At 54.7% G+C, this 26,764-nt stretch overlaps 3 protein-coding genes and 2 long non-coding RNA genes across 15 annotated transcripts in view; 3 read left to right on the forward strand and 2 right to left on the reverse strand.

Moving 5' to 3' along the window:
• Positions 1-2: 2 nt before the first annotated feature.
• Positions 3-7,013, forward strand: LOC132344925 (uncharacterized). Its single transcript, XR_009494007.1, has 2 exons — positions 3-367; positions 3,521-7,013. It is a non-coding gene; the product is annotated as an uncharacterized lncRNA (long non-coding RNA).
• A 2,639-nt stretch (positions 7,014-9,652) lies between these two features.
• Positions 9,653-12,986, reverse strand: ARTN (artemin). Its single transcript, XM_024990180.2, has 4 exons — positions 12,899-12,986; positions 11,079-12,667; positions 10,652-10,796; positions 9,653-10,570 (listed from the first exon to the last, which is right to left on the reverse strand). Exons 2-4 carry the CDS (start codon positions 11,136-11,138, stop codon positions 10,083-10,085), a joined length of 693 nt encoding a protein of 230 aa, XP_024845948.1. The 5' UTR covers positions 11,139-12,667; positions 12,899-12,986; the 3' UTR covers positions 9,653-10,082.
• On the forward strand, positions 11,831-14,051 carry LOC132344971 (uncharacterized). The gene is made up of 5 exons (XM_059885319.1): positions 11,831-11,884; positions 12,547-12,700; positions 12,760-13,209; positions 13,404-13,653; positions 13,778-14,051. The coding sequence occupies exons 1-5, from the start codon at positions 11,831-11,833 to the stop codon at positions 14,049-14,051; spliced, it is 1,182 nt and encodes a 393-aa protein (XP_059741302.1).
• A 1,479-nt stretch (positions 14,052-15,530) lies between these two features.
• Positions 15,531-26,764, reverse strand: part of ST3GAL3 (ST3 beta-galactoside alpha-2,3-sialyltransferase 3) — a 213,500-nt gene continuing 202,266 nt past the window's right edge. For 6 of the 11 annotated variants that reach the window (XM_059882080.1, XM_059882072.1, XM_059882075.1 and 3 more), the window contains 4 exons: positions 22,207-22,353; positions 21,884-22,030; positions 19,679-19,775; positions 18,369-18,593 (listed from right to left, as the gene is read on the reverse strand). In XM_059882080.1, coding sequence (XP_059738063.1) covers positions 18,439-18,593; positions 19,679-19,775; positions 21,884-22,030; positions 22,207-22,353 — 546 coding nt within the window. In that variant the 3' untranslated portion in view covers positions 18,369-18,438. 11 annotated transcript variants of the gene reach the window in all.
• Positions 16,563-19,653, forward strand: LOC112446029 (uncharacterized). The gene is made up of 2 exons (XR_003034084.2): positions 16,563-16,901; positions 18,421-19,653. It is a non-coding gene; the product is annotated as an uncharacterized lncRNA (long non-coding RNA).

Genomic DNA, 26,764 nt, shown 5'->3' on the forward strand with positions numbered 1-26,764 from the left:
GTCCCACCCGGACCCGCGCCTGCCCTGGCCCGACCCGGCCGGCACAGCCCGGCACGGCCCGGCGGAACTGCGCGGAAACTCATTCCGGGTCCCCTCTCGTATCCTCGCGCCTGCCCGCGCGCCCCTGAGCAGGCCGCGGAACGGCGCGCCGCTCGAGCCCCCCCGCCCCCCCCACCACCCGAGCCAAGGCCCCGCCGCTGCGCACCCTGGGAAATGTAGTCCGCATGGCGCCCAGCGGGAAGGCGGTGCCTTGCGGCGGAGGCCGGGAGCACGTGGTCTGGGGATCAGCCGAGCCCAGGCAGCCTTAGGCCTATTGCGGCCAAGTTCGACCGGCGAGAGGCGCAGCGGGGCAGCTTCCTAAGAGGACGTGAGTCTAGGGGCCGGTGGGATAGAGCTGGGAAGCCAGGCTGGAGGTTAAGGTGTGTGTTTGGGAGGGGACTGACCGGGTGGGGGGACACAGGTTAATCTGGTGCTCAAGACCTGGCGGCAAGACCTCGGTCCCAGGAAGGGTACTGTCTTGAGAAGAACACTGAAGAGGAAAGGGGCTTGGCGCGCCTCAGGAATAAAAAAGGATGGCTCTCAGGGCCACCCAGTGAGCAACCGGGAAACTACTTACCATGGACAGTGCTTGGAGAATTTCATTAGGTTCTCGGAAGCGACTTGTCTTTATGAGTAATTAAAATAGCTTATATTTAAGTGCAAGGAACAGCACATTGCATACCTTAAGTCCAGTTCTCGCAGCAACTCTGTGGTGGGTATTTTCATTCACTATTTTCAGATGAGGAAGCCGAAGTTGGGGAAAGTTGAGCTTATCTTTTCGCTGGACACACAGCGAGGATAGCAGAGATCAGCCACAGATCTGGTTGGCCCAAGTCGCCAGCAGTCTCTACCCCAAGTGGAAAAAATAAAAATAAAAAAGGAAAGGACCTCTGTTCTTGTGTTCAGTGGAGGAAGCTGGCATTGGCTATAGCCATTGAGGCCTGAGGTGGATGAAGGCTTCCTTGAGGAGGAGAAACTTGATCTTAGCTTGAATAGCAACAGCAAGAGACTGGGGAGGAGGGGGCTTGATTAGCTGGTAAGCAGAGTCCAGTGGGAATCTAGTCATTCAACAAATCTTTATCAAGAAAATGTTTGAAGTACAGTTAGTTAGCTGTGTTCACTTTAAGGGGGTTGTCTGTGAGGGGGAGGAAGGCGGAGGGGATGAGGAAGGCGATGAGCTTGGAAAGACAAATTGAGACATTATCCTAAGTGCGATGTGAAACCATGATGAGGTTGCAAGTGGGCATTGATGATTGAATTTACATTTTAGAAAAATATGTCTATAGTATTGTTAGGGGAAACGCTGACGGAAACTGCCCACCCTGGCCAGGCACCATAGTAACTATTTGCATGAGTTACCACAATGTGTGGTAAGGAATGTGAAACTAACAAGCTGCCACCACCAACCAGAAAAATTCGGAAAAGGTCAAAAGGAGACCCCACAGGTCCTACCACCTCCCTGAATCCTTCTCGCTGCCATCCATCTTGGCTGAGTAATGTGTGCGCCACCAGGAAGGACCATGAGTCAGAGTGATTGGCCAAAGACAACCCAGAAAGTTAATCCCATCACCGTAAAACTGAGACTGCCATCCCTGAGGCAGAGCAGTTCTCCAGGGTTCCCTTACTCTACTGCTCTCCGCCCAGGTGTCCCTTCCCAATAAAGTCTGCTTTGTCAGCACATGTGTCTCCAAGGACCATTCATCTCCTAGGGTTAGACAAGATCCCTCTTTTGGACCCTGGGAGGGGCGTCCCCCTTCCTGCAACAGTATAATACATTGAAGAAGGAAAGGGGGATTTGGAAGGAGGAAACAGGAAGCCACAATAAAGTACTGATTCCAGGTCTGTGCATAGGGGTGTGAAATGTCTTGGCCCTGATACTAATATATCATTATGGAAGGTGGAGGAATGGAGGGAGGGTTAAGACCACAAATTCTGTGTTCAAAATCTGTCTACCTCTTTCTAAAAAAAATGAGGGGGCGTCCCTGGTAGTCCAGTGGCTAAGAATCCACCTCCAATGCAGGGGACACAGGTTTGATCCCTGACCTGGAAGATCCCTCATGCCATGGAGCAACTGCTAAGCGTGTGTACCACAACTGTTGAGCCCGAGCTCTAAAGTCCACACACTGCAACACTGAAAGCTGTGCACCTAGAACCTATGCTCTGCAGCAAGAGAAACCATTGCAATGAAAAGCAATGCAACAAAGAGTAGCCCCTGCTTGCTGCATCTAGAGAAGAGTCTTCCCAAAGGCAACAAAGACCCAGCACAGCCAAAAATAAATAAAATTTTTAAATAATTAAAATTGTTTTTTTAAAAAAGAAGAGAACATATAGGGGCCAGAACCTGTGACAACCCTGGCTTGTTGTTGTTGTTTAGTCACTGAGTCATGCCAGACTCTTTTGTAACCCCATGGCCTGTAGCCCGCCTGCTCCCCTGTCCATGGGATTTCTCAGGCAAGAATACTAGAGTGGGCAGCCATTTCCTTCTCCAGGGGGTCGTCCCGACTCAGGGTTTGAACTTGGGTCTCCTGCTTTGCAGGCAGATTCTTTGCCACCTGAACCATACGACTGAGTCACTGGGAAGCCCCGACAACCCTGGGAGGGGTTCCCAAATTCAGGAGAGCATTCCAGAGCCCAGGAGAGGGGGAGAAAGAGCTTCTGTTGGTCACCTGGAACCACTAGCAATCCATGTCCATGACAGATTAACCAGTTTGAAGTTTTTCAGCCTTCTAAAACAGTGTGAATTTTGGTCTGCAAAACCAAATGAGGGCCCTGCCTATGGTTAAGAATTCTCAGGGGAGGTTTCTCCCCTTCCACTTAGCACTAAGGTTAATTGCACTAAGGAAGTTTATTTTCTTTGTAGTCCCCTGGTTTGAGAGAAAGAGGTTAGGGAAAGGAGGGGAAGGTTTATTTCTAGTTCACCTCTAGATGTGGGCATAGTCCTTTGGGGTTCTGGCCTTACTGAGAATGTTCCAGGTAGACTCCCTTTGCCCCCATAAGCTCTTTGCAAGGGAGCCCTTGCTACCAATGCCCAGGTTCCCCAGGTAAAGAAAATGCCCTCAAGGTGAATACCAGCTACTGAACTTTGTTTACCTTTGTGGTTTCCTGTATTTGTTTATTTTGGCCTGAATATTTCTTCTGTGTATACCAGCTCACAGGTGCATTAATTTTTAAAAGTATGTTTTGTCTAAGTATTTTTAGTTGTTTTCAGCAAGAAGCTTAGCCTGAGTCCCTAGGCCACCTTGTGGCCAGAGAACCCAGTGGACAGTTTCAGTCCTTATGTGACTTGATGGTTTTGCTGCATCTGGCCCCTTCGACTGCGCCTTCCGTTTGTTCTGCTTTGTTTTTCCCGCCACTCTGGTCAACCCTTTTGGTCTCCTTCACAGCCTTGTCCCTTCTCCTCTCCCTGTTTCTAAACTGCTGGGTCTCCAAGCCTTAGCCTCTGCTGCTCACCACCTCCTTGTCTTTGATTTATGACTCTTAGATCTCTCTGGCCCAGACTGTCCTGACTGCCAGACCCGGCCGCTGCCAGCCTCCTTGCCTTCTGAAACTGTCACGGGCACACCTGAAACTGAACAGGTACAAAATCAAACACGGCTTCCCCCACACCTTACTCCCATTATGGGCTAAAAATACTACATCCCCTAAATTTCTTACTGGTTGTCCAAGCCACCTGAACACTCTCCCTTCCATCAGGTCCTCACAAGCAGCTCATCACCAAGTCCCGTGGATCGTACCTCCTGTTTCTCTGTCCTTCCACACTGTTCTGCCTAGGTCAAGGCGCCAGCGTTTGTTGTCTGAGCAGCCCTAACTGCAGCATCTCTAACTGGTGTCCCCTGCCTTGCCCCTTCCAGTCCAAACTAGACACAGTGGCCAGTCATCTGTCTGGAACATGTCTCTAGACAATCCCACCTAAAACCCTCAGTGGCTCCACTCAGCACAAAGTCCAGGCTCCTTGGTATAACACTCGAGGACTGTTATGATCTCTCTAGACTCGTGTCTTGAGGAGGACCCTCCCCCAATTCTACATGAAATCCCTGGCTCTTCTGGCTGTTCCATGCTTCCTGCCTTTGTTCATGCAATTGCCTCTGCTGAGAAGGCTGTGTCAGGCTGGGGCCAGTCAGAAGAAACCACGCAATAAGCATACAGAAACAGTTTAATATAAAAATTTTATATTTTATATCCCTCATTTGGAAGGAATGAGGGACTGGCCAGCCAGTAAGAAGAGAAGATAACTCTGAAAAATATAGCCCAAGGAAGAGGCCCTCACCCATCCACCCCCTCCAACTCCTGCCCAAGGCTGAGCCCCAGACCTTGCTGGAGAGGGCATGGCTGGTGAAAAGGGGGTTTTAGAACTGAGAGGCAATGAAAGCAAGTATTTTATTTTTCAAGGCCCAGTTCAAGAGCCACCTCCTTCACAAAGACTTTCCTGGCTCTTCCCTGTCCGTCTAGGTAGAAATGATTCCTCTTCCTTTGTGAGTATAGAATCCTCCCCAAGCCTGACATACATCACTGTACCCTAATCATACTTCTGTTGGGGGACTTAGTTTTCTGTTCACTTGTTTACCCCCATCTAGGGTTGCCAGGAAAAAAGGGGGCACCCACTTCAATAGCAGATAAACAACATTTAAAATATATTTCTTTGTGTATTTGGCTGTGCCGGGTCTTAGTTGCAGCACACAGGATCTTTACTCTTCCTTGCAGCATGAGGGAGCTTTAGTTGCAGCATTCAAACTCTATTACAGCATGTAAGATCTAGTGCCCTGACTAGGGATTGAACCTTGGCCCTCTGCAATGAGAGTGTGGATTCTTAGCCACTGGACCACCAGGGAAGTACCTAAACAACATTTTTTTTTTTTTTTGTATAAGTATGTCCTAATTATTGCATGAGACATACTTACTTAAAAAAAAAAAAGTATTGCTTATCTGAAATTCCAGTTTAACTGGATGTCCTATTTTTATTTGCCAAACTGGTTAGCCCTTCCCTTAACTCCACCTCCAACTGTGGTCTCCCTGATGGCAGAACACGTTTCTGGCTGATCTTGGATTCCCCATAACTGGCCCAAGGCACTACTTTTAGTGCCTAATTAATGTTAAAAGGTCAGAGAGCTGAGAATGACTGGAGGGAGTTAAGACTGAAGACAGAGACCATTTAGAAGGATGAATAATAAACCATTCCACAAATTAGGAAGTCTCCACAGAATAGCTTTGGAAAGAGGGAAAGGAGGATGGACTTGCAAGATCTAAGGATCTGAGAACTAATGGAAAAGGGAAGTGGCAAAGTTCAGGGCATCTAGGCTGTTGCCCAAGTTTCTGGCTTGTATCCCTGGATGGAGATTGGTGCCATTCACCTGGGAGGAACCCTGGAGGGGGCTTGGAGGCTGAAGAGCAAGGAAACTCACTGACGTGGGGCTTAGAGCACGAGAATGGTGGAGAGGGCATCTGAAGGAATGAACAGAAGACATCCAGAACAGATAAGTTCAGTTGGAGGTTTCTGAGGCTATGCAGACGAAAGAATTGGAAATACAGGCTGAGCTTAGGAGAAAGATTAAACTGGAGATACAATGAGAGCATAATCAGCATGGAAGGTGGTAATGGAAATCATGGAAGTTGGTCATATTGCTCAGGGAGAGTAAAATGGGGAGAGAAGGCCTGTACCAGAGCTCTGATGTTCTTAAGGGGCTGAGAGAGGAAAAGGAACCCCCAAAGAGTCTTAAGAATGAGCAGGGGTGGGAGAAAATCCAGGAGAGTATGGGATGGAGAGTCAAGAGTAGACAAGTGTTCCAAGAGAGTGACAAAGTTGGGTACCTCTGAGAATCCAAAGGACTAAAGGCTGAGAAGCAGCCTTTGGGTTTAGCAATGATGAGGCCACTAGGGACCACAGCAAGAGCTCTTTTTGTGAAGGAGGAGCGGTGTAAGCAGGTTATATATTGATATTTATATATGTCTAATCACAGTGTCTTTGTGTGTGTGTGTGTGTGCCGTGATATATTCAAGCAAGTTTAAATGCAGAGGGAAAGAGGACATTCAATAGAAAAAGGTTGATGAATAGGGAGGCTTGTAAATAATGGATACAGAGAACCCTGTGAAGGAGGGCCTGTGCACAGATAGAGGAATTACTCTAGCTACAGGAGGACATTAATAATAGTATCTGGAACAGAGCAGGATACCTCGAGGGCCATGGACTCCTATAGAATCTCTGAATGAGCTTCAGAAAGTCTATGGGCTCCCTCAAACTCTTCACCAGATTTCCATATCAGTGGTTTTTTCAGCATTGAAGTGGGAGGTGGGGTAGGGAGGATCCTTGGCTTTCATGTAAGTTTCTGTAAGGACACTCCAGCTGCAAAACAGGTGAAGCACCGCCCCTGTGAACAAGAGACGTGATCTCACATGGCACAAATTCTAGATCTTTTCTCTGATTTCTCAGATTTCTACCCTACCTTCCTTTTCAAAATAGGTAGCCAGTCCACATGCACTCAGGCACAGGGCTCTCTAGCCAGGGGAAATGTGGCAATCCCTGGACAAGAGACGAGGAACACCACTGGCTGGGGCAGGGGGAGCACACGGATTTCCCCAAACCTTGATTCCTGGTTGAAACTAATCTAAAGGGATGTTTGGGTACCCCCGGAAATGGGGAAAACTGTCAAGTCAAAGCCATCTGTAGGGCTTCCCTGGTGACTCAGTGGTAAGGAATCTGCCTGCCAATGCAGGAGACAAGGGTTTGATCCCTGATCTGGGAAGATCTCACATGCCACAGGGTAACTAAGCCTGTGCACCACAACTGTTGAGCCCACACGCCTCACCTACTGAAGCCTGAGCACTCAAGAGCCCGTGCTCCGAAAAAAGAGAAGCCACCTTGATGAGAAGCTTGCGCACAGCAACTGGAGAGTAGTTCCTGCTCTCTACAACTAGAGAAAAGCCCGCACAGCAACCGAGACCCAGCACAGTCATAAATAAATAAAATTGTATCTTTAAAATAGCCATCTGTAGTTTTCTGTCTTGCAAGAGGTGATGACTTGATACGCCTTAGGAGGAGATCATACCTTAGTTCTGGGAATTTCATTCAAATGGGCAGTGTCATTTTGCAAATATGAAAGAGATGACAGTCAAAAATGGAGATTCTAGAGCCATCTGTGTGGAGGCCACGTGCCAGGTGACCTCTGCTAAATTGTAGGCAGAGAGGTGGAGCTCTGCAACGTGTTCCCTTTGGGAAAAATGCTTCATTTATTTTATTATTTTTGAAGAGGGATTTGGTTCATAGGGGCGTCCCAGGTGGCGCTAGTGGTAAAGAACCCGCCTGCTAATGCACGAAATGTAAGAGATGCGGGTTCAATCCCTGGGTCAGGAAGATCCCCTGGAGAAGGAAATGGCAACCCACTCCAGTATTCATAGTCCCATGGACAAAGGAGCCTGGCAGGCAACTATCTGTGGGGTCACAAAGAGTCGGACACGACTGAAGTGACTTAGCACAACACAATTGGTTCATTGTGAGCTGCAAACTGAGACTAGTTCTTGTGGGAATGTGTTCCTTTTGGAGAAGTTGTGGCTTGATCCACAATTTTGTACAGTGTTGGGCAGTCTCTCCAGGGCCCAGAATTCAGCCTTGGGTTGGTGGTGGTGGGGGCGGGGGTGGGGGGGCGAGGTGGGGGAAATTGCTCTCCCAAGGACTGACAATTTTTCGAGTGTTCAGAGCCAGCGCCTTTGGCTCAGGTTCTGACCTGGCTGTCTCTCTATGGGACTTGCCAGACATGGCTTCAACCCATCTCCTGTAAGTGGCTCTGAGAGCACAGATGTCCACTGAGGGCCAGAGCCTGGCCCTCAAACCCTCTACCGGGCCTTCAAGTCTTTTCATCAGGGGCTCCTTGGTCTCAGTGACTCTGAAATTCACAGGACCTTCTTCTTCACCCCCAGAGAAGGGAATGGCAACCCACTCCAGAGTTCTTGCCTGAAGAATTCCATGGACAGAGGAGCCTGGTGGGCTACAGTCCCCGGGGTTGCAAAGAGTCAGACAGTTGAGTGACTAACACTTCCACTTCTTCCTCTTCACCCCCAGCCAGGACCAGGCACGGCCTTCGTGAGATGTCTCCAAGCTGCCATTTTCTTTGGTTGGAGGTGGGGGTTGGTGACTGAAGATCCTGAATCAGTTTGGAAGCAGGGAGAGGGGCCAAGCAGGTGTTTGAGGGCAGCATGAGACACTAGAGTTTTGGGGGCACCTAGAACTGAGGCAGTGAAAACAGAAGAATGGAAACACGACTCCTTTCGCCTCTTTGACTCGGATGCACACAGCCTTCAAAGAGCTCTTGCCAGCTCCTCACTCCAGCCTGGGAGAAGGGGGCATCTGTGCCAAAGCAGGCAGGCATTGAGGCAGTTGGGAAGGAATTTTGGTTAATGGTGTCAAATGCCTGAGGGATCCCAGCCTCAGTCTGCCTCGCTCTTACAGAGTCTCATGCACCCCTGGCGGCAGCTACTGCCTTTGTGCTAACAGCTGCCCAGTCAACCTCCAGTACAGACCTGCCTCCTCAGCTCCAGACCAGCACCCCCACTGCCTCCTGACCACCCCTCGCATGTCCCACGGCTCCACAGACGCATCATGCATCCAAATACGTGTCCTGATCTTAATTTCAAAGGAAAAAAAAATCATATAGGACAAATTCATAGGGCCCGGGAAACAAGGGTGCACAGGACATACTCAAGCTCAGAGGCATTGTGCTGACTTTTGTGTTATGACTTGGGGACAGTGTGGAGGGACAGGGTCAGCATTTAACCTCTCCTTCTTTCCTTCCAGATGAGGGTGTGTATCTCTCAGCTTCTGGTCCTTTTTCATGCTGTTGGCCAAATTGAATTTAAATAATTATTTATGGAAATTATTTTTTTATTGTCTGTCTCTCCTGGTTTAAGCTTAATAGCAGAGATCATGGGGTCACTTCTGTAGCCCTGCTGTCTGCATAGCATCTGACATAAAATAGGTACTTCATAAATATTTGTTGAATGAATGAATGAATATCCTTGTTCATTACCCAGGATGCAGGTCCCTGTAGATACCCTCAGTCTTTTCCTGCTTTCTTATCTCCATGATGATTTGTGCTTCATCCCCCCCAAACCAGCCTCCCACTGCACCCTCTTCCCCATCCTCAGGCTTTTCAGCTGCTGTCTTGACGTGGGCTGCTTCACAGAGTGTGGTAGTGAGCTCCCCATGCTGGACTATCTGCAAGCACAGGCAGTATATGCACCTGTCAGGCTGTCCTGAAGGGCAGGACTCTGATCAGTGACAGTGAGGTGGTGCAATCTTTACCATCTAACAAGCCCCCAGCATGCCTGAGGTCTCAAGGCAATGGCTTTCTCCCCAGGCTCCAAGTGCTGGGGACTGTGCAGGGGGTTGTGAATTGGCCTGCTGGGACTAGCGATCACATCTTTGCCACCTCCTCTGCCTGTGTTCCATGCCCCTCAGGTCCCAGAGCTTCTGGGTGAGAGCAAGCAGTCCCAGGCCAGGCCTGTGATTGCTGAGTGAGCCCGAAGTTGTGAGCAGGATGGTCAGGGTGGGATCTCCATCCAGTTGCTTCTACCCATCCCCCATCCAGCCACCATAGCCCAGGAAAGGATCTGACAAACCACAGAAGTAAATAAATAACTTAGACGTAATAAATAGGGGTCCAGCTCCCACCAGAGAGTCCACGGCCCGCTCCAGCACAGGCACTTCGGCAACGAATTATAACACGTCTCCAAATCTGTCCCCCCAGGCCCGGGCTTAGGTTGAGACCTCACACTGCTGGGTTCTCTAGAGGAGTCCTGGGTTCCTGGCCAGGGCAGTGACAGAGTCTGTGAGCAGTGGGTGCTCGGCTCTCCACAGCTGAGGTCTCTGGTGTCTGCGGGCTTGAGGCCGGCAGGGTGGGAGCCCTGGGGCCACCGGGCAGTCGTGCCTCCATCTCCGCAGGGCTGATGTCCATCACTCACACGGCCGAAGCCTCCATCTCCGGCCGAGCCCCCAGTGATCCCAGGCAGTTAGATCCACGGGTCAGGGTCTGTCCGCACGCCCTCGGAGCGAGCCCTCAGCCCAGACAGCCGCAGGCAGTGGCCGAGAGGCGGTCCACGGTTCTCCAGGTGCTGTTGACGTCCATGAACGAAACGGCCTCGTAGCTCGTGGGTCGGCAGCAGGGCTGGCTGACGGGCCGTGAGCCCGGGGGCGGCTTCAGGGCCCCGGCGTGCAGCAGGTTGGCCAGGCTGAGGTCGTGCGGGGAGCGCGCGCGGCGGCAGGAGCCGCTGCAGAAGCGGAAGCGCACCAGCTCGTCGGAGCGGTGGCCCAGGCCGAGCGCGCGCACCGGCACGAGCTGCGAGCGCAGGCGGCAACCCCGCGCCCCCGCGGCCCGCGCGCGGCTTCCCCGGCTCTCTCGGCCGGCCCGGCCCCCTGCCCGCGCCGCGCGGGCCCCGCGAGGGGGTGCGGGCGAGGGCGAGGGCGCTGGCGGCGGGGGCGCGGGCCGGGGCGGCGGGGGCGCCGGGCGCCGGGCTCTTCCGCCGCATAGACGGGCCGCGCGGCCCCCTAGAACGAGATGCAGTTACGCTCGGGTCCCCTGCCAGCCCGCCCCGCCACGCGCCCTCGCCCTCTTGCCCTCTCACCTACCGGGCAGGGGGCCCGCGGGGGACGCCGGGGCGGGCGTGGGGCCTTCTCGGGGGACCGGGCTGCGGGGCGCGGGGCCCAGGGAGGCCTCACCCTCGGCGACGCTGCTCAGCAGGGCCAGAGCGGCCAGGGTGGGCCATAGCGCAGGCTGCTAGAAGAGACGATGGGGAGCCTCAGGGGGGAAGAGGACAGCTTGGTAGGGTCTGGAAGGGGCTGGGGCCCGACAGGATTGGAGGATAATGGGCCAGCAGCCCCAGGGAGCAGGGAGAAAGGATCTCTGGAGGGCACTGACCTTGCTCCCTCCTTCTGGCCCCTCCCTGACTATTTCCCCACCCACTTCTGATACCTGCACCCCGGAGCCATGCTCTCCCTCCCAGGTCAAGCCACCTTTCCTCAATACCCGGTAGAAGGCTCTGGGAGAACCACTCACCTGCCGCCTAGGCCCAGCCCGGAGGGGCAGCACAGAAAGGCCTCCACGTCCAGGCTCCATCTCTGTCAACACCAGGAGCTCCCATCAGCTGTAGCCGACCTGTTCCCCCACCCTCCTCTTGAGGCAGCTTGGAACATGGAGAGATGAGTTATCCTCAGAGCAGGTCATCCCTCTACTTCAGCTTCTCCAGGTGAGGGACAAGGGGCTTGGGCAGCTGGGCTCAACCCAAGAGAAGTGGCTGCATCGAGAACCTAACTATGTGGTGGTGCTTTGCACCTGTTTCCTTTCAGATCTCATAACTCCATGAGGTAAATAGTATGTATCATCCCCGTTTTCCAGACCAGCAAACAAGGCTGAGAGAAGCTCAGCAGTTATCTAAAGTCACAAGGGTAGACCCACAAGCTGTGCGGGGAAGGGAACTTCCTGCTCTGTGCTGCAGGGCTGGAGAAGGGAGCAGCTGGACACCCTGACCTCACAGAGAGCCTGCTGTCCATACTGCAGAGGAGGAAGTTGTGGCCTGGAGAAGAATTAGGGTGCTTGCGGGTTGCCCCGAGTTATTGGATGATAGTGAGGTCCAGGCTTCAGCCTGTGCTGCCCACCCAAGTGCTGCTGCACCTTGTTCCTCTGTGATTTCTGTCTGGATGCAGAGCCGCCTGACCACAGAAGTCTCTCCTGACCACAGACATCCTTCAAGAGTCAGCAGGTGGTAGAGGCTGAGGAGCCCTCTAGGAACAAGGGAGGGGGTCTGGGCCATGGCTCTCTATGGCCACCAGGGGGCAGCATCTGTCAAGCCTGTGGACTCAACGGTGGGTGGGCTTTCCCCCTACCCTCAGCCAGACTCAGGCCCCAGCAACTCCCAGGAGTTGCTTCCTACACCAGCCTGGTCTCTGAGAGCTGAGCCACTGTGAGAGCTGGTCCAGGACTGTCCGCCTGCAAGCTCCCTCTGGATCTGGCAGCCTGGCCCTGCTCCTAGAAGTTTCCCCTATGAACCATCCTTCATGAACCCAGTCGGCCTTTCAGAGTCCCACCAATATTTATGAGCCCGCACTGCCTGGCACTCCCAAACACCTCTCTGGAGCCCTGGAGCCTTCATGGGCCCTCACTAGCTGTCCTGCTCGTGGGTCCCAGCTGTCACTTCCTACCTCACTCCCAGCGCACAGAATGCCACGTGCCTGAGGGCCAGGTCTCCCTGGAGAGGCCCTCCAGCGCCACATGTGCTCTCCTAGCAGAATTTGGGCCTGAGGAGCCAGGGTAGTGACTTGTTCTCACTGATGGAAGGAAAGCCTAGCAAGGTAGGGTTAAAGGCCCCTGCAGTAGGGGGAGCCCAGGAGCAGGTCTCTTGCGGGCAGTTTAGGCCCTCCCACTCCCTCGGTGCCATCTGGGGCCACCTGGTCCTCCAGCCCTTGTCTGGCCGCCCCATCTACCAGCCCGATACTCACCAGGGGGGTTCTGTGTCCTGTTCTTCTAGGCACCTTTCCTGGAACCAGAGCCGGGCTTTCCCCTGCAGCCCAGAAACTTCATGCCCAGGGCTGTGCACCTGGCCGTGCCTCTCTTAGCCAAAAGCGAGGTCTTGGCAGCCAGTCTGAGCCCTGTAGCGGCAGTAGGAGCCTCGCATTACCGCGGCGGGCCGGCAGGGCTAGGCAGGGCTAGCATAGTCCGACAAGCAACTAGAGGGACTGAGGGGGGCTGGGAGGGGCGGAGAGCTGCACAGCGGGCCCAGGAGAGGGAGAATGTGAGAAAGGAGTGGAAGGGGAAAACCCTGGCTGCTCCCCCCTAGCCCCCGGGCTGGAACGAGAGGTGGGCGAAACAGGTCGGCTTACCGCGAGTGCAGGGCTCTGGGTCCGGGACACAGCGAGAGCTGGGACCCGAGGGACCTGCTGCTGGCGGAGCCCGTGGGCCGTGTCTGGGGGCAGAGCCCAACTCCATCCCTCAGCAGCCTCATGCCCGCCGCCGTCCGGTGTCAAATTCCAGCCCTGGCGTCACCGGATCCTGGGGTGGGGCCCAAGCGCTCCCCCACCCCGCCCTACCTTTCAGGGCTCACCTGGCCGCTCCACCCTCTGGAATTCGGTCCCCCTCGCTCCACTAAGGTCCCCCGAGGTAGCGGGGGAGGAGACACTGGGGAGGGCCCCAGGTCGGTGCAGAGGCGCAGACACTGGGTGTTCAGAGTTTGGAGACACTTGGAGTAGGGAGTTGGGAGGCCGGGCAGAGGGCGGGAGTGGGAGGGGATGGGCCTTGGGCCACTGGCGTTTGGGCTCCTGTCGTCGTGGCTGGCCACTCTGTGCTAGCTGCTCTCTCTGATCCACCACTAGTTTCTTCTCTCAACAGACTCATCGCACTCCTTAAGTTCGCAAGGCACCGAGCTGGGGCTTTCAAGGTCCGACCCGGCTCTAGCGGCCCCAGCCCCTCCGCTAGACCCACCACTTCCCCTCCGCTGCCGCCTGGGGCTTGGAATACAGACACACCTGCAAACACCGCTGCTCAGCCCGGCACAGCGAGGGCAGCGTGGTAGGAGGGGGTGCCAGGGGCTGAAGAAGAGGAGGGTCCCGGAGGAGGAAGGTTTGCACCGAGGGTTGAGGTAGGAGCTGGAGGGTCGTATTTAAGATGCCTAATTATGGCAGTTTGGCTGGTGGGATCGAGGTTGGGTGAGTAAGTAACAGGGGTAGAAGTAAAGAAAGGCCAGATGCTGTATGTCCTTATAGGCAGTTTGGACTTTATTCTGGGGACCACCGAACTTGTTTCAGGCAGGAGAATGGTGTGATCAAACGTGCGTTTCTGTGGCTAACTCTGGCTGAAGTGAGGATGGTTTGGAGGTATGTCAGGAGGCTTCTGGGGGAAGAGAGGAATCTGAAGCTGAATTGTGGGGAGAGTGTGGGGCTTCAGGGGCTCTTTCAGGGCTGCACCTTTTTGAAAACTCAGTTGGTGCCAGATTGGATGGGGTGGGGCAGTGGGACAGTCTGCCTTTGGTCTGGGTGACCAGGTGTAGGGGATTCATTCTCGCTGGGGCTCCTGGAGCAGAGGCAGGCTGTGGACAGGAGCTTGTGAGTTCAGTGTCGATCGTGCTGAGCTGAAGGGACCCGTGGATTATCCTAGTGGAAATGTTCAGGAAGTGACTGAATTTGTAGCCTGGAGAAAGTGAAGTGAGCTGGGCTGGAGATAGCAGTTTGGGAACTGTTGACCAACCGACCATTGGAAGCCGTGGGTGGGGATGAAAGTGCTCAGGGGACGCGCGTTTGGACCAGCTGTACTCTGGCTGTGTGTCAGAACCATCTGTGGATCTTTTAAAACTACCCAGATCTGGGCCCACCCCCAGACCTGAATCAGACGGGGCATGCGCAGTTTCCACATCTGCACAGGTGATTCTGGTGTGTGCAGGTGGAGAGCCACGCCTTTGGGGAGAGCAGTTCATGTGCAGCGGTGGGGACTAGAAGCCTGACTGTCCCCAGGCAGGGAGCAGCTCTGCTCGCCCCCGGCCAGCTGCCCAGTTGGGCAGGGGCTTCTTCCCCAGGGCTTTATGGTCACGGCTGCAGCTTGCTGGCATGCAGCCTATGCCTTGTACAACCGCAGGGGGCGCCATTCATGTAGCACACAAGTTCGCATTGGAGTTTGCATCAGAGTGGCCTTGTCTCCAGCAGAATGGAGGGAAGTTTCTGGGTCTCCCAGTCCCTCAGTCAGGGCTTCGCTTTCTCCTCCGCCCAGGAGGTTTCTGTCTGAGGACAAAGTGCCACAGTATAGGGGCATGTGGGGAGTCCGGAAGGGGATGGCACTCGGATTGGGATGTCAGGTGAGAGGTGAGGGGCCAGCCTGCCCCACCTGCTGCCACGCGGCAACTCTGGCAGGAAACTCACACCCAGGCCTGTGGCCTCAGGGGCAGGCTTGTGGCCGGCCTGCCAAGCGGGGGAAGGGACAGAGCAGATTCCAGGGCTCTGGGGGTGGGATGTCCTTTCCACTTGCCAGGGGTTCCTGAGGCTAGGCCCTGCCTTCCTGTTCTGTGCAGGAAGAGGGTGCTGAGAGAAGACTGTGTGCTAGGGGGAGGGTGGGGCTGCCAGGAGTGGGTGAGGTCAGTGGGCTGCTCTGTGTTGGGTACTTGGCAGTGCCACTTTCTTGTGCCTGCAGGAATCTCTGTCCCTGCAGAGCTCGGGCTGTGATGACCCAGTGGTGCTGTCCTAAGTGCTGTGGCCTTCAGTCCCTTGCCCTCTAGCTCCTTTAGTGGGGTACCAGCATAGATTCCAGGGCATGTCCTGATGCCCCTGGTTTGCCTCTCAAGGCAAAGGGGGTGCAGGACTGCTGGGAGACAGGGGAGGCTCCAGAAGGCCCCTAGGTGACCACGCAGGTCCTGCAGCTGGGAGAGGTGGAAAGAAGGCTGGAGAGATGGCCCTTGGGTTTAGGGTGGCTGCTGAAGCCCTGGGTTCCTGTTTCTTCCGGGAAAGTCAGAGAAAGCGAGAGGAGGCAGGCTCAGGGAAGAGCTTTATTGCTTCCATGATGGCTTCCCAGCAGGCCTCCCGCAGCCTGGGTGAAGTCCTGGTGCCTCACTTCCCTCTGGTCCAGGCTAAAGGCAGAACCCGAGGGCCTGGCAGTCTCGTTGCTGAAACCCAGAAGAGTTGCCGGGTAGGCTGCTCCAGGCCTGCAGCACTGTCCTGGGGGTCGGTTGCAGCTGGGGTGGGGGTGGCGGCCGTTCCCATCAGGCTGGGCCAGGCCATGCCTCCGGAACTCTGAAGTTCTTTCCGCTCAAACCCAGGGGCGTCTTGTTGGCTTAAAGGATGGCTCCAAGTTTCCCCTGTGAGGCAGCTGGGTGGGAATATCCCCTCTGTTCCCCAAGAAAGGCCAAACACTGTCATGAACTGGAGGGGGTTGGCCTGAGATCCCGCCCACCTCCCCTCGGCCATGGAGCAGGGCACAGGCTAGTCCTGGCACCCCCACTCTATGGGGAGCCTGTTGGGACCATTGCCTGAGGGGCCCTTTAGTGGGTCTCTTTCTGCACGGCCAGTGGACCAAACGTGACATCTCCAACCTGATTAAAAAATAAATTATCCCCCCCCCAAATTCACAAAGTGATAATACACCGAACACTGATTGGAGAAATGATTCTGGCAGCAGCTTTGCTGCCTAGCGTCCGCTTCCTGCATGCTGGGCCTGCTGGGCACAACCAGTGGCCTCCTGGCCTTCTGGCTTCAAGGGCCCAGGCTGAGCTGAAGGCCGAGTGCTGGGCTCTGAGGCTGGCCTCTGAGCAGACGTAGCTCTGGCTGCCCTGCCAGGGCCTCGCCACCCCTGGGGCCACGTGGCACGGTCCTTCTCCCGGTCTGAAGGCTCCCGCGCCTCTCAAGCAGAGCCAGGCCGAGGCCAGTGAAGTGGGCAGGGGGTGGTGGCTGGACCTCTGTGGCGGTGTGCTGGGTGCACCTCAGATACCACTGGTGAGGTCAGTGATGACACGCGCTTTCACCAGTTTCCGCAGAAATTCTTTCTCTCGCTGAATGTTGTGCGTCCAGGACTGAAAGGGAAGACGGAGTGGCAGTCAGTTGGACAGCCCAAGTGGCTGCAGGGATGGAGCCCTGCTAGAATGCTGCAGGCTCCCAGGGTTCTGTGCCCTCTTCTGAGACCACCACCCTCCGCCACTCCAGAAGCGCTGTGGCTCACCCTCCTCCTTTCTCAGGACCTGGAGAAAATAACCTTCTAACTCGTTTCCCTCATTCAGGAAGACTGTGCCTCTTAATTTCTTCCAAGCCTTAGAGATGGAGGCTTTCCAACCACGTTCCCATTCCTTCAACCCCTCCTTGCCCGGCGGCTTCTCCGGGCCCTTAGGCCCTCGGCACCCCAAGGTCAAGCCATGTGAGTCATTAGGTCTGGCCCAAGCCTGGGGGGTGGGCCCTGCTGGAAAGTGAACCACGTGGGGTGGCTTAGTCATTCTCTGACCTGACGCAATCCACTTTCCAGGCCTAGGGGCAGCTGATGAAATCCTGCCTCTTAGATTAGAGGAGCCGGAGGAGGGGGGTGGGGGTAGAGGCTCATTTTATTGTTACTGTGGAAATTGGAGGGAAGATGCTACCTTCCAGGGTTTTCCTAGGGAAGACTGCACCCAGGCTCAGGTTCTTTCCTTTCCCCAGTGCCAGGAAGCTGTGATGACTAAGTCTCTCAAAGAATGAAACAGGATTGAATGAATAAAGGAATGATGAAAGCCAATGGCTTTATCACAGTCTGGACACAGCTGACTGCTCTGTTGCATCCAACGGCATGCGGCTCACCCTAGGATGTTCACAGCCACTGTTTATTGGCGTGAAGAATTTATAGCTCTTGTCTGGTCCTTGTCTGTTCCAAGCAACCTCCTCCAACCTGCCAGATCTTTTCAGTTTGAAACTTGGGCAAAAATCCCCTATATTCCTCTTCTCTGAACACCCCCTTCAACTTCCTGTGCTAACCACGAACCTGGCTAAGGACAGCGTCCCCTAGACATGCTTTTTCTCCCCTCACATCCACACTCCACGGTGCTTGGAGGTGGCAGAGTCTTCCTCGTTTGTTGCCGCATCTACACAACTGTCCCTGTGGCCTCCCTCGGACCTCTGGCTCCTCTGGCTCCTGGCATTATTCTCAGCTGTCGGCAAACCACCCTCCTTGGTGCAGACCCCTGGGAGATTCACCCTTATTCCTTGAAGATCTATTTTTTTAAATTTACTTATTTATTTATTTGACTGCACCAGGTCTTAATTTTTTTGATCTTTATTTCGGCATGCGAGATGTTTAATCGCAGCCTGTGAACGCTTAGTGGCAGCATGTGGGATCTAGTTCCCTCACCGGGGATGGAACCTGACCCCCTTCACTGGGAGCACGGAGTCTTAGCCCCTGGACCACCAGGAAGGTCCCTTTCTTGAAGATTCAAACTTCTACATATATGTGTTGAATGAAATTAGATTTTCCAGGTAAGAAAATGAAGGCATGGAGGAACGGCAGGGCCAGGATCCAAGCAAGCATAGAGACCCGCACAGCTCTTTACTTCCCCCACGCCTGCGTCACTCCCCAAGAAGTAACCAGTCTGATGGGTCCGTTTCAAGAATATCTACTGGGAGTCTCTGAGGGTTGAAAGGTCAGCAGAGGACTGGATATCTGACGATACTCAGGAATTATTGTTGAGACCTCCCTGGTGGTCTAGTGGCTAAGACTCTGTGCTCCCAACGCAGGAACTAGATCCCACGTGCCACAACTAAGAGTTCACACGCAGCATATAAAACCCAGCACAACCAAACAAGCAAACCGATACTACAAGGCAATAGGGCGTTTTTAAAAAAGGAAGTATTGTTAAAATTCCAGGTGTGATAATCGTGTAATATTAAAAAAAGTCATCCTTATCTTTTAGAGAAAGTTGCTGAAATGTTCATGGCTGGAATGGTATGACGCCTGAGATCTGTGTCCCAGGAACCAGCGGGGAGGGGAGGCTTGAGAGGAAGAGCAGATTGAACAACACTGGCGTGTGTTGATTCCTGGGGGCGGGAGGCGACACTGCATGGGAGTTCATTAGTCTCTCCTCTACTGTGAATATGTTTGACAAGTTCATAATAAAAGAGTGAACAAAACCGTCTGCCAGGGTGCCTCTCTCTTGGACCAGGCAATGCCCTTTCCCTGGGGATCTTTTCTCCACCCCTCCCCCGTGCACACAGCACAGAGGCTCACAGCACTCTCCACAGGCCGGGGCAGGACTCTGGGACCCTCACCAGGACCCCTGACTCTGGATGCAGAAGGGCCGTCCTTCTCCCAACTCCCAACTTTATCTCTGTGCTCCCAAGGTTCTGCCCTGACCTTCGCACTTCCTCCTCTGACGTCTCCCTGAGACATCTCATCCATGCCTCCCTTGTGCTCACTGCTCACAAACCTCCATTTTCAGCCCAGATTTCCCTGTTGTGGGAGACTGCTGTGCGAGCCCACTTCACCCTCTGGCCACTGCTTAGTCCCCTTCCTCTTCCCTCCTCCAGGCTTCCCCAGAGAGTGTTCAGTGGGAGCCGCACTCACTGTTCAGCCACTGCACTCTGGCTCCGAAGTCCCTGCTCCTTTGAAACTGTGCTCAGCACAGCCCTCAAGGGCCCCCTAACTGGTACCTCCAATGGCCGCGTCTCAGCACCTCTCCTAGGACTTCCGTGCCACACTGGTGCCCTGTGCTGGTGATTGTAGGCACACCCTCCTTGGGTCTCCAGGATCCCGCATCTTCTGACCCTTCTCTACTCTCTCTCCTCCTTTATGAATGCCTCTGACATCCCTCAGCATCCCCCCCGCATTCAGCCCTTGCCTCACTGTCTTCACATCTCACATGTTCCCACTGGGCCTGGAAAATGGGCTGTGAAGCAGTGGTGGGGCCAGGGTGCTGAATGGTTCCCTTGCCCACTGAAGACACCCCGAGGGACAGCAGGGATCCTACACCCAGGCACCAGCATTTCAGGGACTCCTCTAGGATGCTGAGAGGCAATAGTAATAAGTAGGTGTAAAAACATTACCATTAATAATAATGGCAAACATGTGCGGGCACTTACTATGGCCAGGCCTTCTTTACACATTATCACACTGACTCTTTCCCAAACCTCTCATTACCCCATGTATTGATAAGGAAAGGAAGGTATACAGACAGGCTGTGAACCCAGGCCATCTGATTTCTTCGCCAGCACTGCTCAGCACTCCCATGGAGGTGGTGCAGCAGATGCCACGAGTCGGAGCCAGATGGTTCTGCAGGATAATGAAGGGGGTGGGGGTAAGACAACTGAGAGACACAGCAGGTGGAAGAGGGAACAGCCTCCACCAGTGCTTCAGGGAAGGCGGGTCCTTCCACCTCATTCCGAATGGAGGCCCTCTCCAGGCCTTGCTGATTTAAAATCCTAACCAGTTCTTGCCCCTGTCTTCCTGTCATCACTGAACAGTTCCGGTGAATTTTCATCTCTTGCCTAGACTGCTGAGACAGCATCCCAACTAGCTTCTGTTCCTGCCTGGACCCCTCTGTCATGTTGGAGCCACAGTGACCCTACTATGCACTCATCCACAGCTGAAAACTGGTCCACAGCTCCCTCCTGCCTTCAGAGCAAAGTCCACTCTCCTTCCTATGGCAGAGAAAGCCCTTCCTGATCCAGCTACTGCCTCTCACCCTCTCCCGAAAGCCATTACATAAAGTTTACATAAAAGGAATGTGTAAGAGACCCAGTAAAGGAGTAAACAGAAGCAGGAGGCACATAAAAGCAGTGAGAGCAATTTGGGGCGGGTGCTGGCAGGGGACGAGGCAGCAAGAAGGTACGTGAAGAGAGGTAGAGATGGAGAGACAGGGTCTCTCCACGGGGTCCTGGTGAACAGGAGGCAGGGCTGTAGCACCGCTGAGGGGTAAGACAGGTCGGGGGCTCTCCTGGACCCAGGAGGAGCTTACTACTCCTGAACCACATTCCAGTAAATAGGAGGCCCAGCTGAAAGGTTGTTTCCCAAGAGATTCTCAAGTCTCTCTTATATCCTTGAAATAACTCGCAACCACTCAAGGCCACCTGAATAAAGCCCCAAAGCCTAAAACAATATAGATGGGAACAGAGCCCTGGATGGGGGTGTGAATCTGCTGGGCAATGTGCGGAGTGAGAAGAAGGTTGTCTAGGGTGGAGCCCTAGTTAATGCTGACTCTTAGGGGTAGACTGAAATCCAGGACAAGGAGGAAGAGAATGAGAGAGCGTGGTGAGGGAACAGGAGGGGCACTGAGATGCCAGACTCAGAGGCTGAGCAGGAGAGCATTTCAGAGGAAGCACCGGTCAACACAGAAGGCGCTGCCAAGTGACCAGGAAGGACAAGACTGACACGTGTCCTTTGGACTTGGCGGCCTTGAGTCACTGGTGACCTTGGTGGGAGTCCTCTTAGGTGAAGGGGGAAGCTGGGCTGCGAGGGGCGAAGGGCTGAGTGGGAATAAGAGGGGCAGAGCCTGCCAGGCAACAGCAGTTTTCCTCCTTCCTCTGCATGGAGGAGGAGAGGGCGGGAGCTTTGGGGAGCATAAGACCTGAACAGTTCAGTGGGTTGGAGGCGGCCTGTAAGAGACTGCTGAGCAGGAACGAGGGCTGATGAGCTGTGAGTCTGCATGGACAAGAGGTTTCCTCTAACAACCCTCGCCACCCAGAGGCAGGAGTAGAGAAGCTGCTCAAAGCACAAGCCGCAGATGCCCAGGGTCCAGTCAGGGAGCAGCAGAAGGCGAGGGGAAGAAGAAAAGGGTGTTCGGGTTTTCCACAGGGGCTCTTGCTATGAAGGGAGAGGGGCCAGGAGAGACTGGCTGACTGGGAGAATTTCACATCCTCATCACCTGCGAAGCAACTCTGGATGCTAAAGAGCTTCAGTGCCCTGCCACGGGGAAGGGTGGAGGAGGCACTGGGGCATCCTGAGACTGAGAGGCAATGTCTGCAGGTTGTTGAGGGGGCGAGGCAGTTCTCTGGGGGGATGGAGGAACTGAAGTAGGGAGGATGGCCCTTAGCTTGCACCCAGATGGGCACGTGACGACCAGGGAGCAGCAAGGAGGAGGCAGGGGCTGGACCAGGACAAGGGGCAGGCGGAGGGGGCGGCGGGCAGAGGGGAAGCTCAAAGAGGAGACTGGGAGAGGGACATGCAGGATGCTGTGGTCAGAGACATGGTGGTCCAGGACACCTGGTGGCCCAGCTTAGCTGAGGCTGGGGCAGGGCCTCCCAGGGGTCCTCCGAGCAGCCAGACCCGCCACTGGCTCATCCCTTGACCATTCATTTGTGCACACACAGAGTCTCTCCTTGGTGCTGGCACTGCCCCCTCCCTCGACCAGCCCAGGGACTACCCCACGCCCAGCCCCGCACCTCTCTGATGGCTGCCATGCGCACGGCCTCATAGTAGTGCAGGGGGGCATTGGGTGTGCTCATGTCGTAGCCGAAGCCTGCAACTGCCACCTCGTCACAGCCGTGTAGTGCCATGGTCACTGCCACACTGCCGAGGGTCGGGATGTTCTGGAAAGCGAGGGAAGGTGGGCAGAGTGAGGCTGAGACCCTCAGCGAAGCTCCCCTGAGCTGAGCTCCGCTCGTGAGAACTGAGCCCTCTGTTCCCACCCTGTCCCCCATCCTTCCTTGCCAAGGCACCTCTGGCCAAGTCCCCTCCTCCCCCTCCCAGGGTCCAGATGTCTCACCCCGCGGCCCATGAGACCGTTGTTGAAAGGCAATCCGATGAGGGTGAAGGCGGCTTCCTGGATGAAATATGGGTTGAGGATGCGAATCTCGGGGGGTTCCTTGGGCACCCGAGTGGCCACAGATTTCCAGAAGCCATCCGAGGCACTCTGTAGACACAACACAAGTGGGCATGAGCAGGCACACAGCTTATGATGGGCCCGGGGGGGTGGTGGGGACCCAAAGTGTGTACAGGCAAGTGAGAAACCAGGTGGGGGGCATGACGTGTGTACAGGGAGCCTGGGGCTTGGAGAATAAACAGGCTGGAGCGGAGGACTCGGTGTGCGCTGGGGACGCAGGATGTGGGGCAGAGACAAGGAGACCACGTGAGCTGCAGGGAGGGCCCGGGGCTGTGCTGCTCTGGCCGGGGGCCTCTCAGGCCAAAAGGAAGAGCCAGCGGCCCAGCAGTACCCCTCCCCTTTGCCGGCTACGGAGGGCCCAGGAGGAGCCTGCCCTCTCTCTCCTATCTGCTCTGCTGGGCTCGCCTCCTTTCCCTTCTGCTGAATTTCCTCGCTCTCTCAGTCAACTGTTCTAAAGTGAACCTGAAAAATAAAGACAGAACGTGAGCTGGTACGGCACAGCAGAACAACACTCCAACCCCCGTTCTGCCACTGATGCAGTTGGGTCACTTTGGGCAAGTGACAAGCTCTCTGAGCTTCAGTTTCTTTATCCGCCAAATGGGATGATTCTTCCCTCAGGGGTCGCAGTACTGGACTGGAAAGATGGCAGCTCTGGACCCTGACACCCTGGGGTCCACTCCAGGGCCACACATTGCTCTCCTTCTTCCTCCCTCCCTTCCTCTAGTTCCCAGCCCTGCCTTTCCATTCAGTATACAAGCCCTCCCTGGTCTAGTCCCTCGAGTAGATTGCTTCAGCCATTCTTTCGTGATCACCTTCAACTCCCTGCCTTTTGCCACTCTATTGTCCTAGCCCGGGGGAACCACGAACTTGGATCAACCCATTCATCCATCTTTCCCGCCCTTATAACCAGGCTCCCGAGTACTGCTAGAGAAGGTCACAAACCAACCCTGCAGCCTGGAGGCACGTCCCCTGGACTATGCAGGGACTATGTCCCTCTGTTGTTGGACACCTCAGCTGTTTCTGGTCCCCCTGGATCTGCTCCTCCCGTGTTCCCCAAGCTCTGCTGTCCATCCAATCATCCAAATCAGAAACCTGGGCATCGATTTTCTACATCCCTCTTCATCTCTCCAGCCTGTTCTGTCCTATTGGTCATCTGGCTCTTTTGACTCTATTTTCTATAGGATCCCACAGATCCATCCTTTCCTCCCATGCCCACTGCTACCACCTAAAGTCCAGGTCTCACCGTCTTTCAAATGGATTATCATAAGGAGGCCATTTAGAGTGTCTGTTTTATTGACCACTAACCCTCCAGAGCCCAGCAGAAGGACTAGGATGTAAATGGTACACAGTAATTGTTGAGTTACATTCATTTCCTCAACAAACATGTAATGAGTGCCCAGAATGGGCCATCTTTGCCTCCCAAACCGCTTTCCACTCTCTGCTAGAATGATCTTTCTATATACAAACTGGATCACATCACCACTGCCCCACTAGAGGTCTGAGTTTTTCAGCCAGTAACCCCGCCTGCTGCTCCAGTTTCCATTTCTGCCCACCTGAAGTCCCCGCCTGCTGATTCACACCTTCACGCTTCCGCTGCTGCTGCTGCTGCTTCTGTCTATAACGGCCTGCCCACCTCCATCCACCTGATCCACCTCACTTGTTTCTTGAGACTCACGTCTCCTCTCTCCTTATGCCTTTTCTGAACGCCTTCATCTCAAGGTAGAAATGGTCTCTCACCTTTGGGAGGTGAGAAAACATGGAGTTAAGATCTGCTGTGGTTTGGAAGTTTGTTCCCCTCTCCTCATTCGTTTGCCTAACACCTAAGGTGGTGGTTAGGAGGTGGGCCTCTGGGAGGTGATTAGGTCAAGGGTAGAGGCCTCAAGAATCGGTTCAGTGCCCTTACAAAAGCGGTCCAGGAGAGATCTCCTGCTCCTTATGAGGACACCACGATCTATGAACCAGGAACCATCTCTGAATCCGGAAGCCCTGACCAAACACCAAGTCTGCCAGCACCATGATCCTGGACTTCCAGCCTCCTGAACTGTGAGAAACAAATGTCTGTTGTTTATAAGCCGCCCAGTTAGTGGTATTTTGTTATAGCAACACGAACTGACTAAGACAGAAGAATCCTGGGCCTGGATCCAAACTTGGCTCTGGTCCCTCAGCTGCGTGGAGGCCTTGGGCAAGAAACTTACCATTTCTTTATGGATAAACTAGGGATTCTAAGGGTATTTATCTTATGTTGCGTGAATTCAATGAGATAATTCAGGCTGAGTGCCCAGCTCACAGTTGCTGCTCAGCTGCTATCAACACCAACATCAGCCCCAGGGCAGGGGCTCATGATCTGATTCATTTCTGTGGCCCAGCAGTGACCTCAAGTGTGACAGGGGACGAGAACTCCATCCCCGCTCCTCCACCGCTCTCTGTACCTCTTCAGGCTCGTCTCCTGTGGCCTTCAATGGACTGTGTGCTCCAGCCACCCTCTCCCGTGTCCCCTACCTCTGTGGCAACGCCACTGTCTTGGGCAAATTCTATCTGTCCTCCAAGTGTCAGCACAATGGATCAGCCCTGGGGGCAAACTTCTCTGGGTCTCAGCTCTAAACAGATGAGAGAGCAGACCCCAGGCCGTCTTCCTCCTATGTCTGCCTCTGTGTCCAGGAGAAGTATATGTGTGTAAGCGGGTAAAGGTCAGGACAAGACCCAGCAAGAAAGGGGAAGGTGGAGAAGTGGCCAAGTTATTGTGCAAAACTGGGGAGAAGCCCCTCCGTGTGCTGAAGGAATGGCGGGTACCAGCCTGTGCCGAGCCAAGCACAGCCCCCATCCCTTCCCCAGAGCCAGGCAGGCCCCAGCATCGTCCCCCACCCCCACAGCCCCAGGTTCCTGCCCACACCTGCCCACACACACCCAAAGAGGAGGAAGCCCAGGGGCTGCTCAGGAGGGGTGGGGAGGGCAGGGACGGCACAGCTGGGGGCGTGGAGGCTACAGGCCGGTGTTCGCAGATATTATTTATGTCTCTACAACTTTCACCACTTCACAGGTGTGGGACCCAAGATGAAGCGATGTGCTCAAAGTCATGTAAGTGGCTGGGGCAGGATGCAAACCCGAGTGTTGTGATGCCAGGATAAGTGTTCCTCCTGCCACACCATTCCTTAGCATCACTGCTGCGCCCACTTCAGGAGGAAGGGGGCCTAGAAACAGGATGAACAGGGCCTCTCTTGGACCCACCCTGCTGGGAGCTCTGAGGGGAGTCGGGGTCGCTGTGCTTGGTGTCACGCACTCCATCTCACCGAGGGGACTGAGGCTCAGAGAAGCGCCCGGGGGCACACAGCTGGGGAGAATCTGAGTTGGATTCAGCTCAAGAGCCTTGGTCTTTCCGAGACCCGAGATTCCCTCTTGGAGACATCTCTTGGCTGTTCCCATGTGCTAAAGGGTTCCATATGGAACCAGTGTGTGAAATGGCAGGTAATCAACTTAGGATCTCAAGCCCCCTTTGAGAATCTGCCAAGAGCTCCAGGGTGGAGAGGGAAGGGAGGCTTCTGTGTCTCTTCCCACCTTTACTGTTTTCCAGGAGGAGCAATGACTGCTGGGACCGCTTGGATTCCAGGACACGTGCGTCACATTTGTCATACACGACTCAGACTGCACAACAACTGGAGTTGCCTTTAGTGGCAGGAGATGCAAAGTCACAGGCACACCTGCAGCTCCTTGGGACGTGGCGGGTGGGGGTGGGGGTGGAGGCAGGAACAAGCCCTGTGCTTGGGTCTCAAGTCCCAGAGAGCCCGCATCAGGGCGCTGGGACCCGGCACCGCTGTTTTATTTTCCCCACCTGTCACTGTCCTGGTGCAGCACCTCCTCAGGAATGCCAGGAAAAGGAGAAACAGCCAAGACCAGGATCTGGCTGGGGCATCGCCACCGTGTCCCCCCGGCAGACACATACTAAGTAAACACAACTACAGCCCATTTCCTCAAATAAAAGCTGCGGCTTCCCTCCTCAGAAGTCATACACAGGCACACACACAACACGCCGCACACCACTGCCGAAGGGCACGGGGTCCCTGAAGGCGAGGGGGTTTGATGACGTGAGACTGAGAATCTCTGCGTGGGGTGGGAAGAGAGGAAAGCCCTGTAGACACCAAGACTGAAGGGGTCGGTGGAGCAGAGGAGCCTGCCGAGACTGAGAACCAAGGGTAAGAGAGACGAGGAGGTGGGGAGAGTGTGATGCCCTGGGGGACCTCGGGCCCTGGAGTTGGGAAAACCCACGTCCACACCCAGACTCCACATGTGTGCAACCGGGGTGTGTCCTGGGATCTCTGCAGGTCTCCAGGTCCTCGTGCATAATGGGGATGTCAAGAGCACGTCTTTGACAGTCATGAAGATGAAGTGAGGTGCTGTGCGTTTTACAGCGTCTGGCACCACGTCTGGCGCGTGACAAGCACTCAAT

Source organism: Bos taurus, chromosome 3 (assembly GCF_002263795.3).
Source record: "Bos taurus isolate L1 Dominette 01449 registration number 42190680 breed Hereford chromosome 3, ARS-UCD2.0, whole genome shotgun sequence".
NCBI classification, from domain to species: Eukaryota; Metazoa; Chordata; class Mammalia; order Artiodactyla; family Bovidae; genus Bos; species Bos taurus.

What these genes read in the sequence shown, in the direction of transcription:
- ARTN (XM_024990180.2), bottom strand. Translation starts at nt 11,138, where the DNA reads ATGGAGCCTGGACGTGGAGGCCTTTCTGTGCTGCCCCTCCGGGCTGGG. An exon ending in GGGCTGGGCCTAGGCGGCAG is followed by an intron (nt 10,797 to 11,078) that starts GTGAGTGGTTCT and finishes CTCTTCTAGCAG; the next exon opens with CCTGCGCTATGGCCCACCCT. An exon ending in CCCCGCGGGCCCCCTGCCCG is followed by an intron (nt 10,571 to 10,651) that starts GTAGGTGAGAGG and finishes ATCTCGTTCTAG; the next exon opens with GGGGCCGCGCGGCCCGTCTA.
- LOC132344971 (XM_059885319.1), top strand. Translation starts at nt 11,831, where the DNA reads ATGGCTCTCTATGGCCACCAGGGGGCAGCATCTGTCAAGCCTGTGGAC. An exon ending in TCAAGCCTGTGGACTCAACG is followed by an intron (nt 11,885 to 12,546) that starts GTGGGTGGGCTT and finishes CTGTTCTTCTAG; the next exon opens with GCACCTTTCCTGGAACCAGA. An exon ending in GGTTTGCACCGAGGGTTGAG is followed by an intron (nt 13,654 to 13,777) that starts GTAGGAGCTGGA and finishes ATGTCCTTATAG; the next exon opens with GCAGTTTGGACTTTATTCTG.